This window comes from Acanthochromis polyacanthus, chromosome 20, assembly GCF_021347895.1.
Source record: "Acanthochromis polyacanthus isolate Apoly-LR-REF ecotype Palm Island chromosome 20, KAUST_Apoly_ChrSc, whole genome shotgun sequence".
In the NCBI taxonomy this organism is placed as follows: domain Eukaryota; kingdom Metazoa; phylum Chordata; class Actinopteri; family Pomacentridae; genus Acanthochromis; species Acanthochromis polyacanthus.
In genome coordinates this window covers 26,267,912-26,291,888 of record NC_067132.1, presented here as the reverse complement: position 1 = coordinate 26,291,888, position 23,977 = coordinate 26,267,912, and the positions used below count along the sequence as shown (strand labels likewise).

Here is a 23,977-nt window from a genome sequence, read left to right as displayed (position 1 = left end):
GAATGAAAGGTTAAATCAAAAACAGCTGCGAGGTCGCACAAACACACAATAAATCAGAGCAAAGAAAACCAAACCTCCCTGCTGTTCAAAATGTTTAGTTTCTGCTCAACTGTTTTAATTCATAAACGTCTAAAAATGAGCCAATAAGCCAAAGAAACAGCCGTCCTTAGTTAATCTGAGATGTTAAAGGCACACTGGCTGCCAAAAAGCAGCAGATCAAAGGGAAAATACAAACAACGCGTGAATATAGATTTTTTAGAGGTTTTTAAAGGGGGTTTTATGAGTCTAATGTTTGCAGGAACGGCAGAAAAGCAGGTCTAACACTTCAATTATCAGCTAAAATCCTGCAAAAATAGAGTTTTATTGATCATATTTCACATACATGTTGCTGAAACAAGTCTTATATTATATATAACTGAAGATGTTTAAGAAAAAAATATCACTTTTGAGGTTTTAAATGTCAGTTTGCATCAGCAAACTTTGCAGAAACAGGCTTAAAACTCAAAATTAGCAGCTAAAAACTCACAGAATGCAGCTTTAATAACATTTAAACTCCATATATGTGTGTAAATATTGGCATTTCATAATATCAAAGTGGTTATATTTCAAAGCATGGAGTCTAGTGAAACAAAACTTAGACTGTTTCTAACCTAAAAGAAAGAAAAACAAGATTTTAAAGGTCTGTGATGCCTGTAAATCTTCTATATATAAGCTGGATATTTAAGAAAGTAACACTTTACGTAGAGGTCTGTGGATTTTAAAAGTGTTTTCAAGCTTTTAAATGTCTGATGTTTGCAGAAACAGCAGAAAAGAAAACAGGCAAACAATTCAAATCTTCACTTAAAATCTTTCTAAATGCAGTTTCTACAACATTGTGTATGTAACTACAGTCATGGTCACATTTGATTTACTGTATTTCAATGTGTAGAAACAAGTGGTATACAGTAAAAGACCTAGATATTTAGGAAACTACTGGATTTGAGGTCTGTGGACAGAAAACCAAGATTTTTAAAGGTTTTTAAGCTTATAAATGTCTGTTTGCATCACTAATGTTTGCAGAAACAGCAGAAAAAAGGCAAAAAAAACCCTCAAGTTATTGGCTAAAAACTCACTAAATGCAGGTTTTCCAACATTTAAAGTCCTTTTCTATGTCTGTAAATATGGTCAGAGTTACATTTTACAGCACTATAGTTCAATGTTTCGATGAAATCTTCAACTATTTGTACCCTAGAAGGAAAAACAAATCATTTTTGAGGTTTGTGGATGAAAAATTGAGAATTATTTACAGTTTGTTGAAGTTTCTAAATTAGTCTTCCATCAGTAATGTTTGCAGAAACAGGAACAAAACTCAAATCATCGGCTTAAAACTGACAAAACGCAGATTTTCCAGCATTTGAACTCATCACATGTAAACATACATCAAGATTTTGTTTCAAAATAAAGATAATATAAAATATTATTAATCTTTGCTGCTTTTCTTTTCTGTTTTTTTTTTCCAAGCCAGAAACTTTAAATCGTACATGAGCCACTGCTTCTCTCACTTGAGTGGATTTTTGTGCCACTGACGTCACCTCCAGTTCATCCACTGAAGGTAAATTTGGAGTAAATCATCCACTTGAGTCGTCTGGAGTCGCATCCAAACACACCGAGGAGCAGATCTGCTTTTAACTCCTCCAGTCCCATTAATAAAACAACGATTCCAGCTGCAGGATCTACATATATGCAGGGAAAAAAACCGCTGAAGCTCCTGTGTGATTATTAAAATTTAACCAGCAGCAGCCAGAAAGTGAATCTATAATTCATGCTACAGTTAAACAACGAAAAGCTGCAGAGGCCGTTTGTCATGGAAAGTTTGCTGCCGTTTGAGATGATTTACAGCCTTGAAACGTCAAAAAAAAAGTCCAATAAACGACCCAGAACCCAGAAACGAGAGGATTTAAATTAACAGGCAGAGAAGTAAAGCCCTTTTAAACGTCTAAAGTAAAGATACAAGAGGAAACAAAGATAAATCAGATGGGAAACCATTGTAAAGTCACTGTGCCAGAAACATTTTAGCTCCATATTCTTCGAAAAATGCGTAAAATTACATATTTTCCAGCATAAAATTGCCCATAATGCAAATGTAAACCCTATAAATGTCATTTAAAGATTTTTTTAAGAGTAAAGTCAATACTTTAATGAATAATTATGATAATGGTGAAGGACTGACCGTGTGAATGAAGCTGAAGCCGAGCAGCAGCAGAGCGAGCCGGTGCGTAAAGGACATGGTCACATCTCATCCAGCGCAGGTTAAACCCACCTCAACAGCAGCTCACTCATCCTCACACTGGAACACGCGTGTATAGACGCCAACAAACCCGAAAAACATCAAATGTGCGTGATTCCGGTGCGTAAAATGTCGCGTTTTAATCTTGTTTCGGCGCCCGGTTCGCCACTTTTACGCACGACTTCATTCGCCGAACTCAACCCGACTTTGGCGCACAAAGCGAGGATTTAAAGTCTGTTGGAAAGTTCAGGTGGGAGTGAAATATTCACCCAGGTGTTGGAGGAACACGGAGACACTGGATCCGGAGCTGGAAGGGTCCAAATGAAAGGTTAAATCCGGGCCAGGAGCTGAGCTGTGTCCAGTCCGGGGAGCGGAGCTGCAGTGAAGCGGTGGTCCAGGTTCACTCCCTGATCAAGGCGAAGCGCGCCCCCGTCACACGTGTGCCGAAAAGCGCCCAGAACCGATGCGCGCTCCCGAAGCCAAAACCTGAAGGAGACTCCTGGGATCGAAACGTGTTGATCTGAAAACCAGCAGCGACCTCACGTGGACGACATGAGTTTGGTCAGGAGGCTGTTTGACCCTCAGTTTGTTCCTGTTACGATTTTACGCTCATTTGTTAAAATCCTGCACATCTAAGGAAAACTAAAACTAGAAGCAAAGGGAACTTAGACATGTCTTCTGTGTAGCATGACACAGTTAAGGTCATAAATCATAAAAACAAAAATGTGAAGTGACGTCTCATGCTCCCTGATCCACTCATTCTAAATGTGAGCCCCATGAATCCAGACATCGTCATCTCAGAACATGTCCATGAACATCAGGGAAGAAAACCTCCACTGATGTAAAGACCTGCTCATTCAGTGTCTTCAGGTAATCAGCTGATCTCATTCTTTGGGAACATAATGCTGCTGAACCTGACCAACCCCAGATCATAACCCTAACCCCACAGGCTGGTAGACACTAGACATGATGAGTTCATCACTTCATCTGCCTCTCTTCTTACCCTGATGCCCCCATCACTTTGGAACAGGGTAAATCTGGACTCATCAGACCACATGACCTTCTTCCATTGATCCAGAATCCAATCTTTACACTACCGAGAAAACTGAAGCCGTTTTTCTGATTATTCTCACTGATCAGTGGTTTTCTTAGAGCTACAGCTGTTTAGTCCCAATCCTTTGAGTTTCCTTCACATTGTGCGTTTGGAAAAGCTCTTACTTTCTTACTTTCACTATTAAACATAGCAGTGAGTTCTACTGTTGATTTCCTACGATCATCTAAGAGTTTGTTCAGACCACAAGATGATGGATCTCCACTATCCTTCAGGTTTTAATAATGTGTTGGACAGTTCTTGACTTGATTTTAGTAGTGTCAGAAATGTCTTTAGTTGTTTTCTTTGCTTGATGCAGGCCAATAATTTGATCCTTCTGAAACAGATTAGCATCCTTTCCATGACCACAGGATATGTCTTCCGACATGGTTGTTTAAGAAATGAGAAGCTCCTCACTAAAAAAGTTGTTGCAGCTGAAATATGTTTTTCACTGCAGAAATTATCCAATGGAAGGCTCATACCTGTTTGCTTAGTTAAACCCAGGTGGAGACTTGTTTTTTGGCCAGGCAGTGTAGAATTTATTCTTATTCTCTTCACGGATGTCTCTGGATCTGCAGCCGCTAACCTGCTATCTCCACTCTCACCTCCACTGGAGTTTTAAGTTTGTTATATCTGCCATTTAAAAGCACCGTTCAGATTTTTTTCTTCAGTATATTCATATTTATGGGGGTAAATGAAATAAAAAAAAGGCATGAATATGTACAAAAAGGATACAGGAGGAAGTGTTTGATGCCTGCTTCATGCTAGTGTCACTTTGTAAGCATAAAAACAGTTTACACGAAACAGATTCTGAAAAAAACAAAAGATTTTTACACTCCTCGGGTCAACTGTGAAGCCATCAGTGACTCAGCTGACCAACAGGAACATGATGAAAAAATACAGAGTTTTGGGCTGAACTGCAGGCAGTGTAGGAGATACAGTTAAATATCTCTCGTATGTAGAGCCATTATTATTTTTGTTTAGTGTTGGTAGCACCTGTGGAGACTTGATTCCATTTTTTTTTTACCTTCTTTTACTTTGACTTTTTCAATTTTGGCACAATAAATTGTCAGAGAAATCCTAATTAATAGCATTATAAGTTTGTTAAATGGCAAAAAAGGACTTTTTTTTAGTTCTCTACTTTTCGCTATAGTTGTGTTGTTTCCATAGATGTGCAAAAATGCTGATATACAGATAAAAAAAAACCCACACACACACAACACAAAAGCTGTACTAAAATAAGGAGCAGTCTGAGTTTTAGCCAATCAAAGCACTTTATTGCACTGTATAGTGTGACGGTGAGCCAGTAGCAGGCTCTTATAAAAGTGTCATTTAATCTTTTTATCATGTGTACAAAACAAGTCACACACACTTGTACCGTACAAAATCAACACTATTTACATACAATATACACACACACACACACCATGCAGTCCGTCTCCCATCCGGCCCTGAACACACACACCAGTCCTCCTCTGGGTTTCTGATGGGAAGTCCTTCTTCGTCAAGATCCTCCACCTCACACACACACACACACACACACACACACACACACACACACACACACACACACACACACACACACACACACACACACACACACACACACACACACACACACACACACACACACACACACAGGGACTGAAACAGGACCGCTACGCTGCTACCAACGAACCCAAAGTTAGCCAAACAAGCGCTAAGCAACTTCTGATATGCATAAAGTTTTTTTCTTCTTCTTCTTTTGATGAACGTGTTCAGAAAATGAAAGTAAAACCACAGAAGAAGAGCGATGAGACGACATCACACACGGATGATGAGCTCTTCTAAATAACACTCTGAATAAAAGTCTTTCTGTCGTTTTGACGCCACCTGCTGCAGGTCGCAGTGACTCCCAGGATTCACAGTTTGGGATAAAACCTTTAATATAGTTCTTTATTTTTTTATAATAATCTTCTATAGCCTCACGACATCAGTGCACATAAAAGGTGGTAGCTGCTGTACCAAAGCCCAGAGGATGCTCTTTACGCAGGATTTCTCTCTAAAACAATGAAAAAACATTTTTTAAAAAGGTTTGCATGATAAAGATCCTTTCTATGAAAATTTTGCTGCAGGATTCATTATTTTCTGTTGTTTTTTTTATTCCTCTTTCTATATTTTCTTGTTTTAAAGCAGCTAATATTTCCATTTAACACTAAATATTGAGCTACATTAACCAGGAAGCTGCGACATTTCACTGCTCAAAGCTCTTTGTGACGCGCCGCAATGAACCAAAATCTCCACAAGGTGGCAGCGGGGAAACAAAATGTTTATTTTCCTGGTTACACCCTTGAGATGGATTTGAGCAGTAAGATAATGAAGATTTATGACATTAATGAGCCTCAGACTGCAGATTTCGAAGGTTTCAGTTTAAATCTGACGTGTATCCATTAAAATCCTCTAAAAAGTCACTGATGTTTCTGCACGAGAGTGAAATTTAACGACAATTTTTGCGGATTTGTTCAACGACACAATAAGAGTAATTTTTAATCAGCACAAAGTGTTCGCTGAAGTCTCTTTAGCTTTTTCTGTTGAAGATCAAAAAGATAAATCCATAAAAATAAGCAGCAGCAGTCTTCACATTAACCCTCTGAACCTTCTAGTGGGTTTTAAAGGCTTGTTATTTTTATAAAAAACATAAAAGTAACCTCTTTTATCGGAGCCAGAAAATGCAAAAACAGAACCCACTGTCAGATTTTCAACAGTCCTTGAACTAATCGTCTGCTGTGGCAGAAAATTCGACCAAATCCAGAATGAAAATCACTTTATTCAACAGGTTTGATTAAAAAATTCACCAAAAATAACTCGTTTATGTTAAACAGATTCTGCAAAAAGCAAAAAACTCTGCTCATTTTAAGGCAACTTTGAAGCCATTAGTGACTCAACTGTGACCAGGAGTAAGGAGGCAAAAAAATCACAGTTTTCGTACGGAAACGAGTGAAAAATGTAAGTAAATATAAACATAGCATGCAGAGCCACTGTTTTAGCTGTAGTTTACTGTGATGCCTATGGGAAAATGGTGCACATGTTGATTTTAGTTTTAGCAGTTTAGCAACAAAAAATTAAACTTGTGTTTTTTTGTTTTTTCTTTTTTTATGATTTATGGCATTTTCATCATGTCATACTGCAAAAAAAAAAAGATTTCTTGCTTCTCTTTCCTTCTAGTCGTGGTTGTTTTACTAAAAAATGAGCCCACAGCGAGCAAAAAACACCCAGAAACAGCTTGGAGTTCAGAGGGTTAAACATATAAACTGATATTTGCCTAAAAAACATCCTGAAGTGCCTCGATTCTTCTGCTTTTCTGTGACGCAGCAGAACAGACTGGAGACTGAGGACGCCATGAGGAAACTTCATAAAAAGACACAGAAGCTCCACAGCTGGTTTGCGATGTTTAAATCTGCAGCGGATGACCTCAGCGGAGCGGCACGCAGACGGACGAATCCCGCAGTAAAGAGCATCCTTTGGGGATTATTGCTACAAGAGGAGCTTCTCTATGTAAACTTTATCTGCACTTCCCTTTTTCTCCCCCCAACGGCCTCCAGATGTTCCTGCAGTTCCATTTACTCCAAAACCTGACGCACAGTAGATCTTCTTGGCTTGTCGAGACAGAAAATTGAGTTTTACATCACACTGTTTCATCTGAATACGGCCCGAGGAGGCGCGAGTTCACAGTAATTCATAATAAACGCCAGCAGACGTGGTGTTTTTTTATCCGCAGCATAATATTGTTCGTCTTTTTTCGCCCCGTTAATCATCCCGCGCCCCCTCGGAGGAGACGCGGAAAGAATAAAAAACATTTATGTAAAAGAGCCGCAGCAACACCTGGACGCCGCCGGCTTTGATCGAAGACGCAGAGCTTCCCTTAAACTCCCTTTAAATAACATTAATAATACATTTCTTTCTTATTCACACAGTGCACTTTGCTCGGCGAGATGCTTTGGGTGCTTCAGGGGCTGAATTTCACAACTTTACTGCAACAAACTCAGCAAAAGATTGACTGACGGGCAAGAAGGAACATTATTGTGCATGTTAGAAGTTTGAATTTTACACAAACAACTTTGCTTTTTGCCTTTCAGACGTGACTAGATTCAGAAAAAGATGCATTTTCTGTCACTTCAGGCACTGAAAACACACGCAGTTCTTTTTTTTTTAAACTATATTCTGCAGTTCCACCAGGTTAAAATCATTTAGTTTGCTCAGATTATCGTCCGGGTTGAGTATTTTCTGTATTTTTCCTTGAAGAACTTGACTCATGCTTAAATTTGTGGTGTTTTTGTGGCACCAAAAGGGTCCAAATGATGTTGTTTGCGTCCCAAAAAGGTAAAAGAAAACCTTCAGTTGGAGGAAAAGATGCATGAGGGTAGTTTTTCTGTCACTTTGGGCGCTGAAAACACACAGAGTTGTTCTTTAATTCCATAAAACAACTATAATGTGTACAAATCATTAAGATTTGTGGCACTTTTGCTCGAACCTCTGCAGAAAGAATTTGCATTGGACTTAAATTTATGTTGTTTTTGTGCCAGAAAGGTCAAAGAAAACCTATAAAATGTCGCTAGAATCAGAAAAAGATGCATCACCTTAGTTTTTCTTTCACAAAGCTGCTCTTTTATGTGGGTTTCTTCCTCCATAAAACATTTTAACATGCACAAATTGTTGCACGTTAAAAGTTTGCAGCATTTTTGCTTGGAATCTTGTGAAAAAAACCGGCATTGTAAACACATTTGTGTTGCTTTTTTTGCCGAAAGGGTAAAAGAGAACCTTTGAAATGTGACAATATTCAGAAAAAAAAAGGGCATCGGTGTAGTTTTTCTTTCATTTTGGACACTGAAAACACACAAAGCTGTTCTTTTTTGTGGGTTTCTGTCTGTAATTTTAACAGATTTCATTATTGTGCAGGTTTTGCTTTGATTTACACATAAAGAATTTGCGTTTTACTTAAATTTATGGTGTTTTTTTGCCTCTCAGACATGACTAGATCAGGAAAAAGATGCATCATTGCAGTTTTTCTCACACTTAGGACACTGAAAACACGCAAACTTGCTCTTTTTGTGGGTTTCAACTCCATAAAAACGTCTCTTCTTTGATCGTCTCTGTCTAAAACCTGCCTGATTCGCATTGAAACTACAACAAACGTCCCTGTCGCACAACTACACAGACAGATGAACACACTCTGCACACAAACAGACACACACAGGGTGCAGGTGGAGAAAGCTGCATATAGGGGCTACTACACCTCACTGTGTTTTAGGTACCTCTCCATATAGATTATTATGTCTATGTACAATATTTATAGTTTTTACAAGAATCTGGCTGCCCCTGTTCTAATCTTCGAAATAATACCACAAATCTGGGTAAGTTTTTTTTTTCTCGACCCGACCAGTAAAACATGATGACAGATACAGTCTAGTATTTTTCTACTTTTACCTCCTAAGACCTCGGAAAGACGACGGCCGAACACAGTGTTCCCCTCTAAGGCTTTCTACAGTGACGAGATCCCGGTAACGGTCACGAGATTTAGCGGGGTGTAAAAAAAACAACCAACCAGTCAGTCAACCAACCGACCAACCAACCAACCAACCAAGTACCCAACTGTCCAATTGTCCAACCAACCAACCAACCAACCAACCAAACAACCAATTGTCCAATTGTCCAACCGTCTGTCCAACCAAACAACCAACCAATCAATTGTCCAATCAACCAACCAACCAACCAACCAATCAACCAACCAACCAACCATCCATCCACCCGGCACAACACGACTGTAAAGAAAACGGACGATTTAAGACCACACCATATGCAGGTTCAAAAATACAGTACATCTTGATTTCGGGAAATAAATGAACAACAACGGCAATATCCACAGCATACAGACGCATGCTCGCTCGCTCCCTCTCCCTCTCCCTCTCTCTGCCCTGCACACAAACACACACTCCGACAGACACGCGGTGACGCACACGGCAACACACTCAGGCTACATGTTGTAGGCCACGTAGATGGGGTCTAGCTGGTCTTGTAAGAAGCCGTCGCGGAGGTGCATGCGCTGTTTCTCGCCGCGGGAGTTGATGGGGATGACGCCGATGTCCGTCACCACGACGACGCCCACGATCAGGTAGTGCTCCTCCAGCACCGCCTTGGTCACCATGGGAACCAGGTCCAGGGCCTCCTGCTCGGAGCCCTCCAGCTCCACCACCACCACCAGCAGGTTGGTCCAGGGGAACACCGCACTGTGGGACACAACCGACAGAGCTAGTGAGGACTATCCAGATCTGATATAGATTATTGGTGATCAAGAAACATCAATAACTGATTTTTGCATCTAATATAAACTAAATGTTATATTTTAAAAGCAATAACAGGAGTCTTCAGAAGCAAGGATTACTAAAACTGAAAATTGTCAATAGAAATATTCAGCAACTTCAAGTAGAAAGCTGTGGTAATCCGATTTTCTTGATTTCATGGCCTCTTAAGTTTTCATGAATGATTACGATTGACTACAGGTCAGATCCTAAAATCATCTGTGTAACTGTTTAGAAGTGTAAAGTTCATGGTCCAGTTGTGTTACTTTCACACAAACTATCACCTGCTGCTGAGAGACAATTGGTCAGGATGGTACAGAGTCAATCAGAACCATCAAAATCAAAAACGAATGAATGATCAACATGAGGTGAGAGGCTCCAAGAAGAAGGAGATTCTTCATCTAGAAGCAGAACCTTAAAGGTCCACTCAAGTTTGGACAAAGAAAAGGCTTTTTGGAGGAAAGCTGGAACAAAAACTGAGCAGAAACATGTTTGGAGGAGAGAAGGTGAGGCCTTTCACCCCAACAAACACCATGAAGCAATCAAGCATGGTGGTGGCAGTATCATGCTCTGTTGAACTGGAGCTTTAAACAAAGCAAACAGAATAATGAAGGAAGATTAAACCTTAAACCATCAGGAGAATGTTGATCTTGGATGCATTCAGGTGTTTTAACAAGACAATGAGCCCAAACACATGAAAAGTGGTAAAGAAATGGTTCAATCAGGCCAGAACGAAGGTTTTAGACCAAACTCCTGATTGAAACCCAACAAAAACCTGTGGACTGATGAAAAAACAAGGTCTGTGTACAAGAAATTTAGTTAAACTGCACCAAATCTGTGAAGAGTTGTGGTCAAAGATACGACTAAAAGCTTGTAGATGGAAAGAACCCAAAGGACATTTAACCAAATATTAGTATTACTGTCAGGTTTCCAGAACACGTTTGATAAATCTATGAAAGAACTAACATGCAGGATTGATGTCTTGTGACAAAGATGTACGGGTTTCCGTGATTCTATGATAGAAGAATCTTAGTTAAAAAAGTCAGTGGAAACTCAAGACTGCCACGATAAAGATGGTCTTCATAAGCATAAGGAAACTTTTGCTCAAAACTACATAATATGAAGTTAGACATGTTGCTTTCTCAGACTTCATCCACCACAGTGTCAGCATAAACCCACCACTCCATGATGCTCTTGTGTGCGCGGATGACGGAGGTCTCGATGTCGATGGGATGGTACCTCATCCCCCTCAGCTCCATGGCCTCCTCCAGAGCTCCCACCACGAACAGAGCGTCGTGTCTCTCTGTTCGGACACAAACGCTCACGGTTAGTCCCGCTGCGACGGAAAAACAAAAACCAAAGAGACGCAAGAGACGGAAACTACCTCCGTTGGCGTCGGTGAGCTCGGTGCGACGGAGGAAACCCAGGTACCCGGTCCTGGCCCAAACCGTCTGAGTGTCTCCGAAGCTGAGTCTGGAGTTGAAGTGGTCCGACTGGAGGACCTCCTCGCCGTAACCGCTGTAGTAACCGCTGCCGTTATGGGCGCTGTGGACCCAGATCTGCAAGATGAAAAGAGTTAAAACACAGCTGCAACAGAGGAAGACAGCAAGAGAACAGAAACAGAATAGAAAGACTTAACTGTCGCTGAAAAATTAGGATTATTTGTGCTTTAAGAGATACAAAAAAGCAACTTCAAAAGCTACAAAATAAGAAGGAAATGAATCACAAATGCTAAAATCTAACACGAAAAGTAGCGTCATTTTTGCAACACGTTCAAAGCTGTGAATTATGAATGTTTTGTACGTTTAGAAACTGTGCATTTTTTCTACATATCTGTGCAGAAATAATACTTCTCTATCAGTGTTTCTATTCACGAAAGAATCTGTGAAGCACCACTGATATCTGCAATATCTTTATTTCCAACTGTAGAGGAATTTGGACAATCTTATCTAATACTCATGCATGTTTCTGTTTATTTTTCTACTGATATTTCGCTTTTTGTTGCATATTTTTGCTGCTGTTTCAATGCAAATTTCTCCACTGTTGGACTAATATTAATTCTTTTGTATCAAACTTTGCTCAAGTATGAAAGTTGCTTCTTGTACTGTAAATTTTGCAACAGTTTAAATAAAAAATTGGAGCACAGAAATTTGTATTGCATGCAAATAATAGTTTGCCTAAAACAAATTAACAAAAAATTAGCCAATTCTCTATGGGGTTTGTGAGTGAAATGAAAAATGAGTTAATTTTAAGTTTGTTTTGTTTTCACTGTTTGATTAAAAACACAAAAACAAAAATATTAGCCTCTTTTCTGTTGTTTTTAAAACAAATGGGCTCATTTTCTGTATTTTCTTCACTGTACGTTTAAAACAGAACAACAAAAATGTACCAATTTTCCTTTTTTTTCTTTTGTTGTTGGTTTAAAAAAAGAAAAATCTAAAAATGATGCTAATTTTAACTTTTGGTTTAAGACAAAAACAAAAAAAGGGCCCGTTTTCTATTTTGTTTTTCAATGAACACAAACTAAATGTGGTTACATTTTCATACATAGGCGTGTTTAATGGATTTTAGCTTCTCTTTTGGTCTTAATAATTTCTATTCTCGTGATTGATCTCACAAATTGTTGCTCTCTTTTGCCTACTTTTTTCTTCTTACGCCATTTTATTTAGTTTGGCTCATTGGTTTTACAAGTTTCATCCTGTTTCGATGTGTGTTCATTTTTTTGCCGCTTATCTGACAAAATGTGCAGCATTTTGGTCAACTTTGGTCAAAAAGACTGAAAAGCATACTGAGAAAAGAAGGAGGTGAGGAATGGAAAATGTGTAAACGAAGGAGAAAGTGGGACAAACAACATCGAAAAGCAGAGATTAGAAAAAGAAGAGGCGAAGATGAAAGAAAAGGAAAATGCAAATGAGGGAAGAAACAAGCCACAGAAATGAACATTTCAAAGAGAAACAGAATAAAAGTGAAAATCGGAACAGAAACGAGAGAGAAGAGGTGAAAGCTGCTCGTGTATGTCGACCTCTCCGAGATGCGAGTCTCCCAGCGGCCCTTTGGTCTCCGGGTTGGCGATGATGATGCGAACTCCAGGCAGGATCTGAAACACAACCGGTCGCCATGGTTACGCCTTTGATTCCGGCATGAATACGTCTCCACAAATAGACGCAGCTGTTTACATTCAACACACAGTCACACTTTAAAATCCAGCCTCATGAAGCACATCTGACGTTAAATAAGGAACCAGATCTGAGACTTCTGAGGGTTTTTCACAGTTAAACATCTTTTCGAGGTGCTTCAGAAGACTCCGTGGACTGTTTTTTTTTTTCCCCTTTCTTCTTTTTCTCCCACATGCAGTGAGTCAAAATCGGCAGCGCTTGTGATCGATGACCGGCTCTGAAACATGACGTCCTCCTTTTGTGTGTCAGTGTGGGGGAAGAACATACGAAGAACAACTCATCAAGCTCCGAGAAAAGATCCGTCACTTTAATGCTCCTTCATGCTTCGCTCTTTCCTCACGCGTCAGGACTCTCTTTTGAATCATCAGCTGGAGTGAAGGACTTTCATATGTATATTTAAATGAATGTTCAAGCCATGAGTCCATTAGCTCCAGCGAAATCTATTTTGGTGCATCGTAATTATAAATCTGGTTTCCGCAGCGATGAAATGATGGTTGCTTTGCAGGAGGAAGCATTTAGAACAATGGAGACGGAGTTGACGGAGTGGCTAGGAGGCGTTTAAGAGAAGTTTTTGACGTTCCAGATGGGAATTAAACTTCAGAAGACAACATGTTTATGTGCCAGAAGGGGGAGCCAAAGGTCTCTCAATGGGGGCTACCAGTGAGCATCTAGGAGCTCTTGGTCATTAAATTAAACCATCTTTTGTTGACTTTCGGCATCTTGTTGGGTACAAAGAAACTCTTAGAACATCTATTCTTTGAGTCGGACATGTAGGAGTGGGACAGACATTTCTAAAAGTATCAAAGAGACTCCAACATTATCCAGATTATCGGCCGTGTGAACAAGTTCCTCGGCTGTTCGCAGGCCGTGAACTCCAAGTTGAACGTTTCAGAGTTCATCGTGTAAATGGGTTAACACAAAGAGATCCTCAATAAGGACCAACTGGACCTCCATCTACGAACAAACCTCACGTACTACAGGAAGTAGTCGTGAATTACAAAACCTCATTACAGCAGAAGACAACCTCCAAAAACGTACACAAAGTATGAATTATAAATACGTTCAATAGGTTGTTTGAAACGATCTTTAAAGACAAAGACTTAAAACCCCTCAAGGACAGAAACCCCAGTCTGTCCGTCTGTACTTGAAGGTTTGCCTGAGTTTTTACCAAGCAGCGAAAAAAATGTAAAGTGCAAAAAGCTGCAGTTCCTCAAATGTCCACTTGAGGCTGTTTCCAAAAGTGAGCCAGTCCCCATAGACCTCCATGTTAAAGTGTCCAACTTTACAGCAGAAATAAACATGTTTAAAGCCTCGTATATAAAATAGTTTTGGTTTTTATAGCTTATTTTCCCCTTCATGACAGCTGTAGAGGTGGTGAATCCGTATTTGAGTCACCTGTTTGAATTGCATTAAGGCTTAAAGTAGAAGAAGGCGACATTATGAATGGTTTGTGCGCTTCATTTTCTTGTTTACTTCCCTTTAAACTGCTCCCAAACACACAAACCAAGAGGATTTCCTTGCTTGAAACTGAAAATAACTTAAATAATGATGGGGAGTTCTGAGACATTTAAATCCTTTTCTGGCAGCTTTAACACATTCGTCACGTCGCCTCTCGGAGATTTAGAATGAAAAAGTCACAGTTGATTTACATTTTTTTCCCAGCCGACAAATGCAGAGCTTTAACGCCGTGTTTCATGTTCTCTCACAAAGTTATCGAGGCCATTAACATAAACTGTCCGACTGTTATATATTTAGACTCGCTGCTCTGACCTCGCTGATGGAGTTCGTCTAGTTGCTAAGAGCCCCTTAATGAGAGCAAAAGAAGTGCTGCTCGGCCGTCAGATGACTACAATGTGATTTGTTCCTGCAGATCGGAGGATTTTGTATTCAGTGAAGGATTGCTCAGCTGCCTTTGCTGAAAATGCGACTTTTTAAGGAGCTTTTTGTGGACTTTCTACATCTTTATCAGGCAGACTGAACGTCTTCTTGTTCCTACATCTGTTAAAGTTACTAATAAACCTGCAATGATGGCGGCAAAATAACCAGGGTGTCAAACGTGGCTTGTCGGCCAAAACCCCCCGCTAGAGGGTCCAATCCGGCCCGCAGGACGACTTTGTAAAATGTAAAAACTACAGAGAAAACAAACTGTAATTTGTAAATATGTAAAACTGTAAGTGTAAAATAATTTCTAGACCTTGATCATAAAGTAAAATACCAGATTGCTCATTGTTCTTTTGTCATTTTGAATCCAATTTTTGTAATGTTTTTTGTTGTTTGATTTTTGTCGCTTGTCTCATATTTTTGTATTTTTGTTTCTTGTTTTTGTTGTTTTGTTTCCTTTTCGTCTCCTTTGTGTTTTTTGTCTCATTTTTGTCATTGTGTTTTGCTTTATTCGTTGCTTTTCGTAGCGCTTGTGTTGTTTTGCGTTTCTTTGTCTCATTTGTGTTGTCTATTTTTTCATTGTTTTGTTTCTCGTTTTTGTCATTTTGTCATTTTTTTGTCTCATTCGGGCCATTTATCGAACTTTTTTGTCTTGTCTTTGTCGTTTGTCCATTTTTTTGTCGCTTTATAACATTTTGTCAAATTTTTTGTCTCTTTTGTTGATTTGATTTGTGTCGATTGTCTCATTTTTTTGTCGTTCTGTGTCTCATTTTTGTAATCTTTTGTCTTGTTTTTTGTCTTTTCTTGTCATTTGTCTCATGTTTTTTGTCGTTTTGTGTTCCCTTTTTGTCTCATTTGTGTTTTTTGTCTCATTTTTGTGATTTTGTGCTTTGCTTTATTTGTTGTTTTTTGTATCATTTGTGTCATTTTGTGTTTTTTTGTCTACTTTGTTTCTTGCTTTTGTCATTATTTGCCGACGGCGGCCCTTTAGCTCGCGGATCGGGACCGAACAAGTTGCAGATAAATGTTGAGCTGCAGAACATTTGTTGTTTTTGAAAACCGGCTCTAAAAATAAGCTGGACTGTATCTGCTGGATGTGGGCGAGGCCTTTGCTGCAGGTTGTGATATTTCCCTCCTCTGCCATCTGCCAGCCTTTGATGACTAGTCTCTTTTTCTGGCCGGTTATTTCTAAACCATGATGTAAATAAGTTTATGTCTTAAGAAAACAAACGGCAGCTTTTCTGGCGATGACAGGACGGATGCTGTTTAACCCTCGTGTCGTCCTGCGGGTCAAACTGACCCGTTTTAAAGTTTGAAAATGTGGAAAAAAAAAAAAATTTCACAGTGAAACTTCTGATGCCCACATTTTCGAGAAATTTTTGAACATTTTTTGGTGCTATAAATAAAAGAAATGTTAAAAAATGTTTCTTAAGAACATTCACAAAAAAATCAACCAAAATCCTGCGAATTTCGCTGGATTTTGGTTGATTTTTTGTGAATGTTCTTAAACAAAATATTAGAAGTTTTACTGATATATATGTAATCATTTTAGATATTTTTAGGATGTTTTTTGGAAGATTTCTACTCATCGTTTGAAAATATTTACAAGAATTTTCTTGCCAAATTTGGGGGATTTTTCTTTATAAAACTTTTAAGGAATTATTTTCTTCCTGAAGGTTTTGCAAATTTTCAAAAATTCAGGGAATTGTTTTGCTGAATTTTTGGATTTTTTTCAGACCAGGACACAATATCTTTTCGTGCCTGTAAATGAGGACAACAGGAGGGTTAAAGCCGGGGTAGGCAAGCTTTTTTAAAAGAGGAAATGGGCAAAAAAAATCCACAATAACTATGGAGTACATTGCATTTCTAGTCTCTTACAGCTCCTCTTGGCTTTTCCTCTGCAGCATAAACAAAGTGAGAAGGACGTGGTGGTATGACGAGTCCATTCATCTTGACTATTTTTATGCGTTTGGTGCTGGAGGAGAGGGCAGAGCTGCAGGAAGACAGCTGTGTTTTCAGTTTATTTATTTATTTTGCCCCTTCTCAGATTTCTGCCCATTGCGGCTTTAAAAAGCGAACAGCAGCCGACTCTCTTGTTTCTGCTGACGTCCGTGGGTTCAGGTTGAAATAAAAAAGTGCTGCAGAGTGTGAGCGTCCACTGTTGCTGTGCAAAAGACTTACAACTTTCAAAACAAAAGGCTCATGACGTGGAAAATCACTCACTTCCTCCCACCTTACTCTCAGAGAATCAGCTGATTTTTATTTACAGTAACTTTAGTACCTTAACTGAACACGTGGAAAGTTTTACCTTCATACTATAAATCCTTAAATCCACTGTGGTCATCCTGGTCAGAAGAAACAACCACAAATGGACGCAAAACCACCTTTGAAAGTTTACCCAGAATGCACTTCTTCAAGTTTTCTCTGGTGAATTATCAGAAAATTGAGCAAATCCATGGTACCAATGATGGTTTCTATGTCATTAAACTGCTGCAGTTTTAATGTTCAAACTATGATACATCCCATAATACTGAGGCTTGAAGTTGGATATGAAATCACTTTGTACAAGTTTGAGGTATGTTGGATCATTTCAACGTCATTTTGGGCAGTTTTCAAGTGATTTTAGACTTCTTTAAAAGTCATTTTAGTGAATTTTGAGTCATTTAACAGATTTTTAAAGTATTTTTGGAAAAGTTTCAAGTCATTTTAGAAACGATTTGAGGCATTTTAGACAAGTTTTTACTTATTCTGGACATTTTTATAGTCATTTTGGACAAATTGTGTCAAGTATGGGTATGATTTTGCCATTTTTTTGGGTAGAATTTCAGGTATTTTGGGGCCATTATGAAGAACAGTTCAGTTATTTTGGACATTTTTTGAAGTCAATATAAAATCACTTTGTACAAATGTGAAGTATGTTTGAGGTACATTTTAGACAATTTTCAGTTGATTAGAGACTTTTTAAAGTCATTTTAGTGAATTTTGACTCATTTAACAGGTTTTTGGACAATGTTTGAGTCCAGAAATTAATTACAGAAACGCTTTGAGACATTTTGGATATTTTTGTAGTCATTTTGGACAAACTGTGTCAAGTATGGACAAGATATAGTCTGTTTTAGGTTGAATTTGAGGTATTTTGGACAATTTTTGGCTCATAAAAACAGTTTAGTGAAACAGACAAACTCATTAAAGTGCTGCAGCTTCACTGTTCAAACCATGATACATCCCATAATACTGATACATGAAGTTGGTTAAAGGAAAAAAATGAACAAAATATAGATTTAGTCTTTAGACTGTGACATCTGTAGTGGATGTAAAACTGATCTGGTTGCAGTTTTTCACAGAACTGATGAAGTTATGAGGCTCAGAAATGATGGAAAAAGTCAATTTGGACTCACTTCTGTGTACTTCAAAGGCCTGTAATGCTAAAAATATTCACATTATGAAGGTAAAACTTTGCACGGCTCCATTAAATAAATTAAAGTTATTGTAGATAAAGTGCCTGATGGGAACTTTATTACGGATTTTATATGAAATGACCCTAAAGTTGTGTTTCTGTCAGTGTATTTTTATGCACATTTTGAAGAATCTCAGTAGAAAAAGTTCATAAAAGCAGGAAAATTTGAACAAATCTTCATCAATTTTACCAAGAAAAACATCTGTGTTACATTTTTTCTCAAAACCTCGACCTACTTCACGTGTCTGTAACTGAAAATATTCATAATTAAAAGTAATATGCAGAGAAAGTTCTTCAGATTTGGTTGATTTTATATGAAATGACCCAAAACAAACGTTTAAAAAAAGCTTTGCCATGTTCTCCTTGAACCTGGAAGGAGACCCAGACATGGAAGACGTGTTCAGGACTCCACATTCTGCAGATTTACCGACGGACTCGACAACCATCTTAGAGGCTTTGATGTGGCTCTTTTTTTTTTCTCTCTCTCTCTCCCACATGTCCTCAGACAGAAAGGGAGGATGAATCAAACCTGCTGTCTGATTTGACTCACTGGATGTGGGAGGACGTGCAGCCGAGAGCAGAAATAGTCCTGCAGAACGCCGTCATTCAATCTGTTCCGACATCTCGGCCGCTTCTTGTGTAAGTTGTGGGCTTTTATCCACGCCGTAATTGCTGTTATTTAACGGTTTTACGTACAGAGTCATGAATCGCCTCTCAGGTGGACGTCTCAGGGGGGACAAAGGGTTTTAATTAAATCTATTTTGATGCATTTGCTTGAGCATTTTAATCACAGTTACATCAAAATCTTCCCACTCACCTTGCCGGACTCCATTAAGGGCAGACTGTGGGGGGAGCCTCTCTCCACTAACCGAACCCTGACAGGAACAAAAACACGAACACGTCAAAATATCGAACAGAGAAAAAGGAAGTGAAATGTGACGGATGATTGTCGTACCTGTCGTGTCGCAGCGCCCTCATGTCTACGTACACGGTAGTGGGGTCCGGTCCTGACGTGCCCTGCAGCCAATCAGAGCACAGAAACAGTGAGCATGTGACCAGCTCATTTAAATAAAAGTGGACAACCTGGTTTTCTGGCTTTTTTATGCTGTGAATTAAGAAAAGTGTCTTTTTATTCAAGATACACACAAAAGAATCTGTGCAATATGTGTTTATGGAAAAATTATACAGTATTAACACTTCTCTGTCAGTATTTTTACTCATAAAGAGTCGGTGCAGTACCTCAGAGGTGCCGCAGAAGAATCTGACCAATCTGACCGAGTGCTCATGCATATTGTTTTTCTATTTCTGAACTGTTTGCACTGTAACAATGCAAAGTAAAAAGTGTAAAACAAACTTTAAGTGATAAAAAACACAAAATTACCCCAAAATGGACACAAAACAACACAAAAAAAATGCACGGAGACACAAAATTACCCAAAATTAGAGTAAAAATTGCCAAAAAGGAACACAAAGAGATGCAAATTTACTCCAAACGGACACAACGAGAGATTAAATAACTCCAAAAAGACAAAAAAGCTGTGCAAAACGAGCATAAGAAGAAACACAATGATTCCTAACAGAATTAAAATGACAGCAAAATGTGCAAAACAGACCAGAAAGAGACGCAAAATTGTTCCCAATGGACGCGGAACCATTAAAAACGACCACAAGAAGACACAAAATTACCCAAAATTATAGTAAGAACTGTCAAAAAGGAACACAAAGAGATGTGAATTTATTCCAAATGGACAAAGAACCATAGAAAATGACCACAGTAAGACACAAAATCACCTCAAAATGGACACAAAACACCACTAACAAATGCAGTGACACAAAATTATCACTAATGGACCCAAAGTATAGTAAAATCCCCAAAAAGAACACAAAGAGATGCAAATTTACTCCAAATGGAAAATATAACCACAACGAGACCCTAAATAAACCCAAAAAGACAAAAAAATGCGTTTTTGTGGTTGGTGTACAGTTAAAAAGGCATCATAAGCTTCTGTAGAATCTGCATATTAAGACTTTTATGATTAGGTTCACGTACAGTGTTATTGGTTATCTGCATTTAGTCTTTTTTTGCTGTTGCTTGCATTTTTTAAAAAAATGTACAGTCCATTGTATGCGTTTTTACCTGCAGGCAGATTGCCAGGTTGACTCTGCAGCCGAACGCTGTGCTGACAGATCGCGGATGAAGGCCGAGATCTTTGAAGAGCTTCGAGAAGGAGTGAGTTAACGACATCCGAGGCCTCTCCTCTGCCACCACAACACAGGCACGAACCCGGGACAGATCAAGACCTCGAGCCTGGACGAAAAACGAGGACAAAAAACATATCAGACAGGAATGAGGGGCTTCTCCACGTCTGTTTAAGGGTTGACATCATGAGAATGTCTGGTATGTACAGTGCCCATAAAAGTACGACCCTGCCTTAGAATTTTTCTCCTTTTATTGCTTTTCAAATAGTGCATCACAGAAAATTTAATTTGGCTGCTTCGACATGAATTTACAAGTGATTTCTACAAATCAAAATATAGAATGTAAAGAAAAGATTTCATAAGTATTCACCCTCTGTAGAGTGAGCCAAGTCAACACAGGCGCAGCCGATTGGTGTTACAAGTCACACAATTAGTGAAATAACTAATATGGTTCATCAGAATTTATGTTAGAGGAGAAAATTCTTCAGTTTGACAACACCAAAATGGAGCTTTTGTTTGGAGGACACCAGAAACTGTTTATGATCACAAACACGCTATGTCCACTGTGAAGCACGGTGGTGGCAGCATCATGACATAAAGCATGGTGGTGGCAGCATCATGACATAAAGCATGGTGGTGGCAGCATCATGAAGCATGGTGGTGGCAGCATCATGATGTGAAGCACGGTGGTGGCAGCATCATGAAACACGGTGGTGGCAGCATCATGATGTGAAGCACGGTGGTGGCAGCATCATGGTGTGAAGCATGGTGGTGGTAGCATCATTACATGAAGCATGGTGGTGGCAGCATCATGATGTGAAGCATGGTGGTGGTAGCATCATGATGTAAAGCATGGTGGTGGCAGCATCATGAAACACGGTGGTGGCAGCATCATGATGTGAAGCACGGTGGTGGCAGCATCATGGTGTGAAGCATGGTGGTGGTAGCATCATTACATGAAGCATGGTGGTGGCAACATCATGACATAAAGCATGGTGGTGGCAGCATCATGATGTGAAGCATGGTGGTGGCAGCATCATGAAACACGGTGGTGGCAGCATCATGATGTGAAGCACGGTGGTGGCAGCATCATGGTGTGAAGCATGGTGGTGGTAGCATCATTACATGAAGCATGGTGGTGGCAGCATCATGATGTGAAGCATGGTGGTGGTAGCATCATGATGTAAAGCATGATGGTGGCAGCATCATGATGTGAAGCACGGTGGTGGCAGCATCATGATGTAAAGCATGATGGTGGCAGCCCTGGAAGGGGTATTTTTGTTGTAACTTAGACAGGGAGTCTTTTTTTGTGAGTTCCTGTCAAAAAACCCTAAATAAATAGTTTATCTGACCATGATTCAATGTTGAAAAGCAATAGAAGGGGAAAACTTCCATTGGAAATGAATGTCCTTTTATAGGCACTGTACTATGTTGACAAGTGAACTGAAAAATGGCCAAGTATGTACTTCTTGTCTTGTTATAAACTTTCTGCCTCGATACCAGTGTCAAATAAACAACCAAATCTCATCTTCCAACAAAAAAAACACTGTAACTGTAAATAAAATCTCTCAAAAGAGTCTGAACATCTGCTGCTGTTGAAAGTTTCTCTGTTACAAGAAAAAACTTTGACTCTTCTGTAGCCACAAAAGAGGCGAGAAGACAGAGCTTTGCTAGAAAAAAAAAACACTTTTCACTCTGCATTTAGCTTTCAGTCTCCACGGAGACTTAAAGACAGATAATCACTAAAATTAACTCCATGAGCGACCAATCAGAGGCCAGTCCAGCACTCAGACGGCGCCTCGGGCTCAGCAGACGAAGACAGAGTTTATTACTGCTGAGGGAAGTCAAACAGCATCTTTGTAGATCTGTGGACTCACAGAGAGGATGTGGTTTTATCTGCTGAGCTCAGTCCACCTGTGACCAGAACAAATCCTGGTGCTTCTTCTGACTGTGGCTCTGTGAGCTCCTGATAGGTGACCAGGCTTCAGTGGGAGCAGCTTCAGGACACAATCAGAAGTAATCTGTCCATAAAATTATATTTAGAGGACGAACAGTGACAGCATCACCAATATCTGCTGTTTGTAGGCGGCTTTCGACTGCAGGAAGTAGTGGAAATATTCAGAGGAATGACCCAGAAATCAGTAAATATTGGACATAACTCCAGTTCCATGAGCATAAAGGAAACAGAACATGGAGGTTTGTCGTGTTAAGACTAAACGGTGGTTTTTACGTTGAAGATGGTGACGTTAGAAAGAAGACAGCTACTTGACAAGGACATCGAGACGGCGGCAATAATCGTGTTTGTTGTTGTCTTCAAGTTTAACCAATCAGCATTTGTCTTCTATGAGTTTAAAACAACTTCATGTAAAACTCCTTTGGGCCTGAATATGAACATAAATGCTCCTTGTTTTGAAATGTCGCTGGTGTCGGTACGGTTCTGACCTTGAGAGCTTCTGTCTGCAGGCCGAGTCCTTTGGTGCAGAGCTCCATGACGCTGTAGGAGCAGAAGGTGTCTCGGACCCTCAGCTGGCTGACGGCCAGCAGCCACAGCGCCGGGTTGGACTCCAGCTCCACCGGAGGGATCAGGATGGACTGGTGGCCCGAGTAGACGCTGGAGGATGACCAGAAAACAGGCTTCATTAACGACACGTCTGTAATGCAACCATCTTCAGGAACGAACCACCAGTCTGACAGAACAACACACTTTATAGTGCAAGACTTTTAAAAAGTTAAATGTAGAAATCTAAGCCAGCAGGAGATGAAGGTGGAGCTTAAAGACCAAACAGGAACTTTTAGAAAAATAGTAATTTAGATGTTTTTTTATAGAGAAAACAGCCCATTGAGAACATCCTTAAAACCAGGAATTACAGAGTCGTATGAAATAAAACATCTTTGCAGCATTTAGAGCTGAAAAACAGAAAAACACACTGTATGGATATTAGAGATCTTGATTATTTTGCTTGAAAAGGAGCACAAATATGAGCTCTTTCAGCGGATCAGACCATTTTAATGTTTGCAGTAACAACACTGCTGCAAAACTAAAAAACTGAGGACACAATATTTGCTAAAAATAAAAATAAATGGACACCTCTGGATTCACCTTAAGCTCCAACCTGTGATTTCAAGGCAGAAACTGTGAATCTGTGCTGCAGCTTATTTGTTTGTTCTGCAGAAAACACCGGTCAGAAGATGAAAACAAAGCCACCTGCTGTGCAAAACATCTAAAATGTGCACAGTCCTGCCTCTAAACCAGACATTGCATGGATTTCCTGCTGCTCTGTGACGCTGAAGTCAGAATAAAAATCAGACTTTCTTGTCTTTTTCGCATACAAAGAATGTGACTTGGTTTTTGACGGTAACTTTTAGATTAAAAAAAGTGTTGCAAGTCAAATTAGGTCAAAAATAGTCCTAGAAATACTTCCAGTGTACATAAATGTTTAAATTATTAACCCAAAAACATGTAAAGTTACATGGTCTGAAATAAAAACAACTTGAAATGTGCTGAATGGCAATAATATTCTCATGTAAAGTCAAAGAAAAGAAGGAAAATTGATATGTAAGAGCTGGTAAACA

General features: G+C 39.3%; 2 protein-coding genes across 4 annotated transcripts in view; both read right to left on the bottom strand.

The window, feature by feature from the left end:
* Positions 1–2,887, bottom strand: part of LOC110967596 (vasoactive intestinal polypeptide receptor 2-like) — a 38,456-nt gene extending 35,569 nt beyond the window's left edge. Inside the window, exon 1 of the mRNA XM_022217257.2 lies at positions 2,210–2,887. Coding sequence (XP_022072949.1) covers positions 2,210–2,266 — 57 coding nt within the window. The 5' untranslated portion in view covers positions 2,267–2,887. The remainder of the gene's footprint in view (positions 1–2,209) is intronic.
* Positions 2,888–4,607: 1,720 nt separating this feature from the next.
* The window catches only part of LOC110969113 (disco-interacting protein 2 homolog C-like), an 88,871-nt gene continuing 69,501 nt past the window's right edge, over positions 4,608–23,977 (bottom strand). For all 3 annotated transcript variants that reach the window (XM_051940150.1, XM_051940151.1, XM_051940152.1), the window contains 8 exons: positions 22,847–23,015; positions 20,343–20,513; positions 19,161–19,222; positions 19,023–19,080; positions 12,714–12,788; positions 11,076–11,250; positions 10,871–10,994; positions 4,608–9,619 (listed from right to left, as the gene is read on the bottom strand). In XM_051940150.1, coding sequence (XP_051796110.1) covers positions 9,367–9,619; positions 10,871–10,994; positions 11,076–11,250; positions 12,714–12,788; positions 19,023–19,080; positions 19,161–19,222; positions 20,343–20,513; positions 22,847–23,015 — 1,087 coding nt within the window. In that variant the 3' untranslated portion in view covers positions 4,608–9,366. The remainder of the gene's footprint in view (positions 9,620–10,870; positions 10,995–11,075; positions 11,251–12,713; positions 12,789–19,022; positions 19,081–19,160; positions 19,223–20,342; positions 20,514–22,846; positions 23,016–23,977) is intronic.